The sequence below is a fragment of the Apis dorsata genome, unplaced genomic scaffold (genome assembly GCF_000469605.1).
Source record: "Apis dorsata unplaced genomic scaffold, Apis dorsata 1.3 scaffold_292, whole genome shotgun sequence".
Taxonomy (NCBI): Eukaryota; Metazoa; Arthropoda; class Insecta; order Hymenoptera; family Apidae; genus Apis; species Apis dorsata.
This window is the reverse complement of record NW_006263567.1, coordinates 31021-41346: the sequence shown is the minus strand read 5'-3', so window position 1 is coordinate 41346 and position 10326 is coordinate 31021. Positions and strand designations below refer to the sequence as shown.

Here is a 10326-nt window from a genome sequence, read left to right as displayed (position 1 = left end):
TATATAAATTTATAATATATATATAAATTATATAAATATATATAATATATATATAACATAAATATATATAATATATAATAAATATAAAATAAATATTATATATATATATAATAAAATATTAAATATAAATATTTAAAATACAATTAATAATTAAGTAATTAAAATATATAATAGAAAACATAACGTAATACTAGCAGGGAACAAATTCGTGCCGTTTTCGATAATAAACATTACAAGCGGCAGAGGCATTAAATTCTAAGAATTTAACAAAGACAGCGTGTTGTCCTATAATTCGAGGTATTTCGTTCCTCGACGCGGAATCTAAACTCTTCTTGGAAAACGGATCAAAACATGGGAAATAACTTTGTATATACATGTATATACAATATCGTTCGTGTATAAACGTGAGGCTTAAATATGTAAACAGAAAATTGCCTCGGGGAAGGAGAAAGGAGGAAATTTAGTTTAGTTTCGGACGCGGTCAAGATAACACGTGTGAATTCGAGTCGTATCGTGATTTCGTAATGTGTAAAGTGAATAGTGGGCAATATTTTGTCAAACGCGATCTTCCGTGTAACACTTCCGGTGGAGTGAAAGGAGGAGTCAGGATTATGGATCAGAAATTCGAGGCAGATCTCTTGGTAAGTGAATAATTCCAAATTTATTACAAAACGAATAGATACACGATGTACACGATATTTATACAAATGCGTAATTGAATTTCTATTTAAATCTCTATATAAATTTTAATAATACGCATCATCGATTATTCTTGTTTCGAAATAATATGGAAAAAAATTTTCAAAATTAAATAGAAATTTAATTCGTTAGAAAACATCGTACAAAATTATTTGGAATCCCACGTTATGCAATGATGTGCTCTGCCACATTCTCACAATTCCTCGCGTTCGTTCCTCCGCTACGTTGTTCGTTTTATTTCGCGATCCGTACACGAATTATGCCGATTCCTTACAAATTCGAACTTCTTATCGAATCTTGCAAGCAAGATGAAATTTAAGCGGCGCTGACGCTCGCAATTGCGCCACCGTTACTCTCGGCCGACCAACATATTTTTTCGCGTTTATTGCGATTCACCTGACCGACTCGTAATCGGGAATTCGTCCAAGGTGGAGGTCGTTTGAAAAATCGAAAGAATGTTTCCGATGTACTCGGTGGGAAGCTAGATAAATGGCAGGGGATAAGGGAGAATTTATGAGGGTAATGGTAAATCCAGCAGTATGGGGTGCTGAAATATATTCTGGGGAAAATTTGTTGAATTATCTTTCGTAAATATGATGATCGACCGAGGAATACGTATGATTCGTTACAGCATCGAGATTCCTTTTAAGAATTCTTTTTAATCGGACAATTCTTCGTGACAATTCATCTTTTATATTTTATTTCTTGTGATGGGGGAATTTTTAAAAAGATGGTTAGAGTTACCTGTCGGTGATAGGATTCCTCGTTTCCCCGCTGCTCTCGATATCGATGATTTTCGAACACGTTGACGAAACGAGAGTAAGAAGCAAGGAACACGCAAAAATCGAACGATACATGATGGTCACGAATGTAACTCGTGATCACCGGTCGAATCGCGTTTAACATCGACTCCTTCTTGGCTCGAAATGATCCGCGTCGAGATCGATGGACAACTGTACGATTCGGAACTCGATGGATATATTCAAGTTGGAAGTTGCATACATATGTTTTGATATTTTTCTGTTGCAAAATTTGTGGTGTCAGGTAAAATTGAATGTTGCAATTTGTGGTGTTATGTTATCTTACTACATGTGGAACATGGATTAATTAATCGTCGATGCCAACGAAATTACATATGCATATCGTTTCACGTTACGTTATACATATGTTTAGTTAAAAACGTTTCTCAATGAAAAAAAATAACGGCGCATTGCATCAATAATGTATTTTGCACTCGTTATCCGAGAAGGGGATTCGATATTCGTTACAAACAAACGTTTTACAACATCTTTTTATTTAGGTCAAAAAATATAAAAATTATACGAAAAATATTATAAAAATAGAATGTATACAAAATTAATAAAATACATTATTATATTGAAAAGAATTGTTATCCACGAAGAATATTCGTGACTCCGTTAAGCAACATGAAAAATTTTCTTACGTTCGTTATCGCATTTCGAAAAACATTTTGAGCGGGATCTATCGATCTGGTACTGGTTGAATCCCTTTCTCGATCTCCCCTCGCGATCGTCTTATTATAATTCTCGTCCAAATTCTTAATTAACTGTTCCACCGATCCGGTGAAATTTTCCGCTTTGTTTAATCCGTCGATTACCACATTCCCTATCTTTGGTAGACTCTTTTCTATAAGGGACGATAATCCATCATCCTCTTTCTTACTTTTTCTTACGTTCTTCCTCTTACTCCTGTCGATGTTTCCTTTCGGCATGAATTTTTCAAGCGGTATCTTCTGAATCAGCGATTTTTCGACGTCATCGATTTCGCCGAATGTCGGAATCTTTGTGCTCGAAGGTTCGTCCAGATGTTGCAATTCGGATGGTTGTATCTTGAAAAGGGAGAGATTCGAGTGTTATGCAAATTTTAAAAAATGACGAAAAGCAAGATCGTACATGTTCTTAAACCTTACCTTTTCCACGTTGTTATTTTCGTCCATCTTCTCTGGATTCTCTATCGCTTCTCTTTGAACCCTTCTTCCGGATCTTTCCATCCATGGCAACGCCGTTAACGCCGATCCGTGTTTGTCAGAAAGGGATGAACTTAAACTTTCCCTTACCTTTTCTTCTTCCTTACTTTTCTTCGATTCATTTTCCACATCTCTTTCGATTCTAAGAAGAAGATTCTCGTCAGAAATTTCCTTTGAACTTTGCTTCAAACGCGACAAATAATTGTTCGCTTTACGAAGAAAAAACGGAGGCAGAGGCTCGAAATTTTCTTCTTGTCTTCTCGATTCTGTAACGGCGTTTCTTCGTTCCCGTTTTATTTCCATCTTTTTCGAATCTCTTTTCCCGTTATCTCTACTTGCGTTATTCTCCTTCGAAGTCAGCGTCTCAGATATATTTCCACCTTCGATTTGCATTCTTCCTTTCGTAACATTTCGATGACTTTCATCCTGTTGCTCGACTGCTTGTTCATCGAGTACCTTCAAAGATTCTCCCCCATCGGAATTTTCCTCGTTCGCGGAGGCTTCCTCGAATTCTCGATCATCTTCGGCTTCCACGATTTTTTCCGTAATCGGTTCTTGTTTCTCGACGATCGAATACATGAAATTTTCCATTTTATCGTCCACTATGACGTTCCCCGATTTGAGAAGCTCGTCGACAGTTTTGGGATCTAGATAGTCGATGAAATCGTTGAGAAGATTTTCGGTTAATTCTTCTTCGCTCCCGTTTTTGTCCTCGCGTTTGTGCTGCGTCGATTGACGAATCCTGAAAGGTTTGAATATGATAGGCTTCCAAATAATTTTGTATTTTTTCGAAGGGACTTGCGAATCGGGCCTCGATATCCTCGAATTTTTGTACAACTGCAAACGAGGATCCCCTCCTTTGTATTTGGATGGATCGATTATGTATATTTCCTTCCCCTTTGGGAGTTGATCCGATTCTTCCTCCTTGTCGGAATATCGAACGACTTTAATACTGCCTAGATAATTTTGCAGGAGACGATTGTACGTGTGGTTGGGCGTCGAGCGTCGAGAAGATGCCTGTCGAGCAAATTAATTAAATGAAGAAGAAGAAGAAAAAAAAAAAGAAAGAAAAAAAAATGAAAAAATCTCTTAATAAGAATAATTATTTACCCTCATAATTCTCTTCCCTTCGTTCCCTGGATTCCCTTCGTAATAGAATATCCGTGGCCTCTCTACATCCTCCACTAGAGCGAAATAGACTTTGTCTTTCCTCTCGCCTTCCCCTTCATCGGATTCTTCTCCTCTTTTTTCATTTAAATCCTCCAATCGTTCGACATCTTCGTCCAAATTATCGTAAGAACGATCTACGGGATCGCGGAAATTCTTCTCATTTTTCGGGTTAAAAATCCTCTGCCAAGTATTCTTATTCCTCAGAATTTCGGTCACCGGTGCGTCATCCCCCTCGCCAGCCTCGACTTCCCTCTTCGCATCGTACTTCGTCGGTTGATACATCAGTATGTAGGCTAATTTCTCGCGATCGATCATGTCACGAAAATCCTGGCTCTCCTTGATCCTCTCCCACGCCTCTCTTCTCCTCAGATTCCTCTTTTCCACATCCTCCTCCTTGCCGACCGCCTCGCGAACACCTCTCTCGTACTTCCTCAACATCATCTGCCTCTTGTCGCGCAACTTGTCCCGCAATTGTTTCACCTGTTGAGCACGATTCCTCCGATATTCCGCCGCCCCCCTGTCGATCGATCTCGATCTCGGGATGGGGAGCAACACGCGCGATTCCTTCAATTTACGAAACAAATCCCTCAAAGCCTGCAACGTTCTCACTTTCTTCGACAATTCGGATTGTCTTGCGACGTTTAATCTCGCACGTTTCTTACTTTTACTATTGAAATCGGTCGGCCGAGCTTGAGCGGCCGGGCTCCCCACTTTGGCCACCTCCGCTGGCTTTTTACCGAGGAAAAATTGCTCGGGTTTTGTCCCTCGTTTCGAATTTACGTCACCAACGTAATTATCGTGATTGTTTTCGGCTTCTTTATTGATGACAATTTCTTCCGATAAAGTCGTCGTCTCGATAGTTGTCCAACTTTCTTCCTTCGTTGGACCTTCGGTCTCCTCGCTCCCTTCCGTAAAACCTGTAGAATTTTCTCGATCGGGAAGAGTATATCCCTCGTTATTAATCGTGGTGCTGTCTTCCTCGGAGAGAAACTTACTCGCATCGCGTCTCACCGATCTTTCGCTCGATCGATCCTCCCCTTCTTTCGCGTTTAAAATCGTGGAGGATCGTGGATCGGTGAACAACGGCACCTCAAAATGGAGATCCGATCGGCTCTCCAAAACAGGGATATTCGAATCGTGGCGCGGATCTCGAGGGTTGTTCGATTCGATCCGGGAAGACGACCTCGAGTCTCCCACAATCTTGGACGAATCTTCGTCCCTCGTCGATTTTTCTATTTTGGGCCCGCCCTCGAGGTCCGCGAACACTTCCACGTCCGCGAACACTTCCACGTCCGCGTCCTCTTGCAAATTTGCGCGCATTATATCCTTGTCCAAACCAGCAGCGACGAGTTGTTGTTGTTGTTGTTGTTGTTGTTGTTTCGGGGGTGCGAGCGTGTCGACCTCGAGCGATTCCAACGATTCGATGGCGCCCCTTTTCGATCGGCAATCGCAAGCTTTCGAGCGACGGATAACTCTGCAATTGCAATCCTTGGAATTAGCATCGTCCTCTTTGATCATCTCCTGATCGAGTATTACGCGCAAATCCGTCTTCCCCCTTTTCGATCTCTTGTTCCCGAGGACCCAAGGACTCGACCCTTTGAAGCTCGGATCTTGGAAATTGGAAACTTTCTTATATATCGCGCTATCCATCGGCGGTGCTCGTCCAGAGAAGAACGATCGGATGACGGATTCGTCTGGTTGGACGTTAGACGGCGAGGTATACGTGGGTCGATGATTCTTCGGGAAAGAGATGGCCCCCTCGAATTTTTCCAAAGACTTGCTCCTCGTATCTCGAATCGTGCCGTCCGATTCGATCCTCACCACCTCGAATTTCTTCGTTCTATCGTTCCCTCCAACCTCGTACGTTTCCACTTCCCACAGTTCAGGAACTCCTATACTCGCGTCCATTCGATTGTTCCTCGAATTCTTGAAAAATTGGACGGGCTCGTGGTAGAAGGAATGATCATCCTCGTCTTCGTCCCACGCATCAACGTCGTCGATATACTCCATTGTTGAAACTTGCTCCTCCGAATCCTCGAATTCTTCGTCCCTCGTTTCGTAATCGTAATCGATATTTAAGGACGAATCCTCGTTAACGAAGAAATTTTCAGGCTCGAATTGGTAAAAATTGATATCTTCTCCGCTATCCAATTCCAGAAAGCTCGGTTGCCTCTTCTTACTCCTCCCATCCTTCCACCATTCGATCCTTCGATCCCCTCTAGATCCTTCTTCGACACCCTCGTTCCTCGAGAGGCTACTCTCCCTCTTCGAATCGAAAGGGATTCCTCTCTCTTTTACCGATTCTCTCTTGGCCCTGTCCAGTCCTCGCTCCATCTGTCTCGAATCGATCGACTCGTCGGACAGGTTTGCATTCATCAAGAGATCGTAAAGGGACTTCAACGTCTCTTTCACGGTGGTGAACGACTCCGTCTTGTTCTCGTGATCGATTTCCTTCCTCATTGTTTCCAGAGTATTCTGTATCTTCAACATTAAAGATATCACGTCCGTGACCAGGTCGCCGATCGACTTTCTCAACTCCATCTTCGCGTCGCTCGATCCCATCAGATTCCTCAACCGCGACACCCGATCTTTGTACTCTTTCAACTTGCTTTGCACGTCCTCTTGGGACAGCGTGGACGTGCCTTTCCCGTCTTGCTCCTTGGAGTTGGACAGTATTCTCAGTTTCGGCAATGATTTCGCGTAATTGTAATCGTCCAGCTTCTTTTTCACGAATCTTTTCAATCTCTTCAATTCCCTCTTTATGTTGTTTTTATAGATCGACACGTCACCCTTTCGTTTTCTCTTATCGATATCCCTCTTCGAGTTCCCTCTTCCTTGCGAAGATCCAGCAACGCGTGTTTGTTTCGTATTCTTGTTGTCGATCTTGTTTTCTCGCGCAATTCTCTCACTCATCTCGAGCTCTTCCATCCTCGATGTCTCGTTTCTCGTGCAAGATTTTATCTGGTTGAATTACAGGAAATTAGTTTATTTTAGAGAGTAATGTTTGGATATTGGTACGAGTTTGCACTTGTATATACTTTTAAATTGGGGATGATCCAGAAACCGATACCGCCCGACTGCAAACGGAGATCCACGCCGTGTTTCGTGTTGTTCAGAATCTTTGGACGCATCTCGGGGACCGTATCGTTGATCAAAGTCAATAGTTTATCATTCAGGAAGATAGTTCTGGAGGGAAAAAAATAATACAGAACGATTCTTCGATTTTTCGCGATTGATTAGCTCACACTTACTCCGCAAACATTCGATTGGGTGCGTCGAAACCCGGTGTAAGAACGTATTCGTGAATCTCGGTTACGTTAATCCCTTCCAAATCGAACGTGACTTCGCGAGGATTCAAATTCACCCCGAAAATCACGACCGATCCGTCTTCGTATTTGTTCGAGGCGCATTGGCAATAGAGGTAGACGTGATCCTCGTTGCCACTTGGAATCTTCGCGTCGAACACTTGCCCTCCAACGAGACTCTTGTGGAGGAAAGACACCCAGTAATCCTGAAACAATACGTCACACCCTCATCGATTTTCGAAACGTACTTATTTATATATATATATAGTAACTGGGGCTCGTTCTTACTGGAGTTGGATAAGTCAGGTCTGCCGGTTGCCTCATGATCACGTTCACGTTTGCTTTTGCCGAATTTCCTAGTCTTCTCGCCAAGACGAGAGCCCCTATGTACAAATTCTTGCATTCTTCCGGCCTCGATTCGGCTTCGATCGAATATAATAATAATATTAATAATAATAAAAATTGGCAAAAGCTTATTCAATTATTGGTCACTCACCAATCCACAACGGTCGATCGTCTACGAATCGACCTATAGCTTTCAACAATTCTTCCTTATCTTCTTCCAAGTTATCCTGGTGTATGAACGCTCCACCATTATCCAAAGTGATGCTCGCAAGGTCGCTGGAAACGATTTCGAAACAGTGTTACCGACCTGCGATACGTTCAATTTTTACCTCAATATTTATTCCGTTCCGGAAAAAAGCAATAGTAGTAGCGTTTTTATCGAATAATTATCAAGAAAAGAGAAGAGAAGAAAATTTACGGATGCCACGTGATGGCTGAAAGCGCGGGAATGGCTACACTGAAGTAGTCTCGAAGATAATTTAGATGCTTCTCGTTATCGTAAATTATAACATCCGGCCCTGTAACCACGCTGTTCGAATATCTAGGAAATTGGTTCAACGATTTTCGTAGATCCAACGTTTGCCTCGCTAGATCGTTGCCCGTCAGATTGCATCTAATTTGGGGTTCTGCAAAGAGAAAATGGAACTTGAAGATTCCTTCTCCATTGAACATTTCGATATCAATTTACCGTATCCCAGCTGCCAATTGGCGTTAAAACCCATGTGATCGCTGAAAGAAATTATCTCCATCGCATCTTCGCTCCCTTCGATCGTCCTCCTTTGTCGGTCGTCCGGCGAAACGCAGGCGATCACATCCAACCCTGCCTTTTCAGCCCACTGATGGACCAATACCCAATCTGACTCTACGATCACGAAACGCCGTTGATGGAATATCGCGATATATATATATGTAGGAAATGGATAGGAGGAAAAGGTCAGAAATCTCGCTTTCTGGAATCCTGCCTTTTTTCCAATTACCGATTATTCTTTTCAAAGAATGACCAACTTCGTTTGTCGAATGTAGAAAGAACAGGTAGAAGTGATTCGATTCAAAACAGATAGAAAAAGCAGAACTCGGTAATAATGATTATCGCGATGTTGCTAGAAGATTGGAAATGTTTTTACAAAATTTTTCCAATTTTTTTTTTCTTGCAACGAAAGAGTAGAGAAATGAATGGAAAAAATAGAAGGGAACGCCAGTCGTTATCGTACAGTGAAGAGCGACTAAGATTCGAAATTAAAGGATCCTATTTACCCGAGCATCTATTCATTTACCCGAGCAAACATCGGTATAATAACAAGTGGTAGATAAAAGCGATTCAGATGGAAGAAAACAAAGGAATAAATTGCGTGCTACAAGTATCGGATCATGTCGCGCAGAAATATTAAATTACTGAGCTAATTAGGGAGGAGTTAGAGTTTGCGCAAGAATAATCGAGATTCGGAGAAATAACAGGTTGTCCAGAAATAGGTGTCCAGAGCTCGAATGGCCGTGTATATCTACGCGAACCTTCTCGTTACTCTTCGCTAAACACCTCGAGTTCGCATCGTGTACCAACGTTCACCGGTGCATGAAGCATTGTTTGGGTTAATCCAACCAGTTTCCGCAACTGGTTTCTGACCGCGTTGCTGGGAAATTGGCCGAGGAAGATACGCGATGTTTCGTCGTTAATGCGATTTTGGAGGGAAGGAATTCTTCTTCCCAGGTATTTATTACCGCGATAAAGGAGGAGGAAGGCTCTGTCGAAATTAAATCGAAGGGGAATTTGTCGCGAGGGAACGGAGAAGGAAGGGGGAATTGTATGTTTTTTTGAATTTCAATTAAGCTTAACTAAGCTCACCGGATAGCACGATTTTTCTCTTCCTTCCATTTTCTTCGGAATTTTGATCGGCAAAGTGGAAAAGAGTACTGCGTGGCCCTCCGAGTCGCAAATACGCTGGACTCAAAGCTTTCATCAGGTTTACGCTTCTCTCGAAATGAGTGCTGAAATGGCAACGATCACGTTTCGAATGTTAAAAGATTCGTAGATTACTGTCCAGTGAGAAGAGAAGTTTAATCTCTATAGATTTCTCTCGGCGAGAATCGATAATACATAGGTAGGCGGCGTAGAGGAGGGATCGAAATTTAAATTAAAACACGTACACGTTTTATTTCGTCGAAGCGTAGATTGAATTTTGTTTTCAAACGTTATACGCGGAATCGTTCTCAGAGTTTTTTCCGCGTTCTGTTCGTCGCTTTTGAATCGATCTCGAATTGCTTCGCGTTCCTTTCTTCTTCCTTCCTTCCAACGATTCTTTCGTTCGACTGCGCGCGAAATATCGAGCGGGGAAAAATTCGTATACTTTGATAAATTATGAACTTTTAAATTTCGATCGTTTCGATTATCGATTATTGATGGGCAAAAAGATAATGATGAGAACTCGTTATTATAAATACTCGTTATACGTACCTGACCGCATTTCCGGCCAACAGGGTTACCGGGTCGATGGTAAGGCTGAGAAACTTGGGATCGGTGACGGCAATCGGCTCGTTCAAATCGATCCTCAACGTTATTTTCTCGGACGAGCAATTACGAATTACGAGGAGAAGGAGCGAGATGAGAAAAGTTTGCTTCATTTCGTCGCGATCGGATGTTAATCGGATCGACTCGATTTAAATTTCCATTTCAAAAAGTGTGGAAAGTGTTGCGCGCTCGCGGAACGTGTCGCGGCAACGTTTTTATTCGCACTGAGCAACACGATCGTTCGAAAAAATAATAAGCGGTGTCGTTATTGACAAGTGGCACGAGGAGTGGAGGTAGCGTTCACAAGCAATTTTGAA

At 42.0% G+C, this 10326-nt stretch overlaps 2 protein-coding genes and 1 long non-coding RNA gene across 3 annotated transcripts in view; 1 reads left to right on the top strand and 2 right to left on the bottom strand.

The window, feature by feature from the left end:
* The window catches only part of LOC116185811, a 6260-nt gene extending 4478 nt beyond the window's left edge, over positions 1–1782 (bottom strand). Inside the window, exon 1 of the mRNA XM_031511134.1 lies at positions 1444–1782. Within this exon, the coding sequence (XP_031366994.1) occupies positions 1444–1556 (113 nt within the window). The 5' untranslated portion in view covers positions 1557–1782. The remainder of the gene's footprint in view (positions 1–1443) is intronic.
* Positions 1783–1972: 190 nt separating this feature from the next.
* On the bottom strand, positions 1973–10290 carry LOC102674692. The gene is made up of 11 exons (XM_006617110.2): positions 9956–10290; positions 9347–9489; positions 8195–8368; positions 7925–8132; positions 7658–7782; positions 7450–7583; positions 7108–7367; positions 6895–7042; positions 3797–6817; positions 2630–3703; positions 1973–2548 (listed from the first exon to the last, which is right to left on the bottom strand). Exons 1-11 carry the CDS (start codon positions 10120–10122, stop codon positions 2090–2092), a joined length of 5913 nt encoding a protein of 1970 aa, XP_006617173.1. The 5' UTR covers positions 10123–10290; the 3' UTR covers positions 1973–2089.
* The window catches only part of LOC116185812, a 15579-nt gene continuing 11921 nt past the window's right edge, over positions 6669–10326 (top strand). The window contains exons 1-2 of the long non-coding RNA XR_004150722.1: positions 6669–6679; positions 9553–9556. This is a non-coding gene — a long non-coding RNA (uncharacterized LOC116185812). The remainder of the gene's footprint in view (positions 6680–9552; positions 9557–10326) is intronic.

What these genes read in the sequence shown, in the direction of transcription:
- LOC102674692 (XM_006617110.2), bottom strand. Translation starts at nt 10,122, where the DNA reads ATGAAGCAAACTTTTCTCATCTCGCTCCTTCTCCTCGTAATTCGTAAT. An exon ending in CGATCGACCGTTGTGGATTG is followed by an intron (nt 7,584 to 7,657) that starts GTGAGTGACCAA and finishes ATTCGATCGAAG; the next exon opens with CCGAATCGAGGCCGGAAGAA. An exon ending in GGATCATCCCCAATTTAAAA is followed by an intron (nt 6,818 to 6,894) that starts GTATATACAAGT and finishes TAATTCAACCAG; the next exon opens with ATAAAATCTTGCACGAGAAA.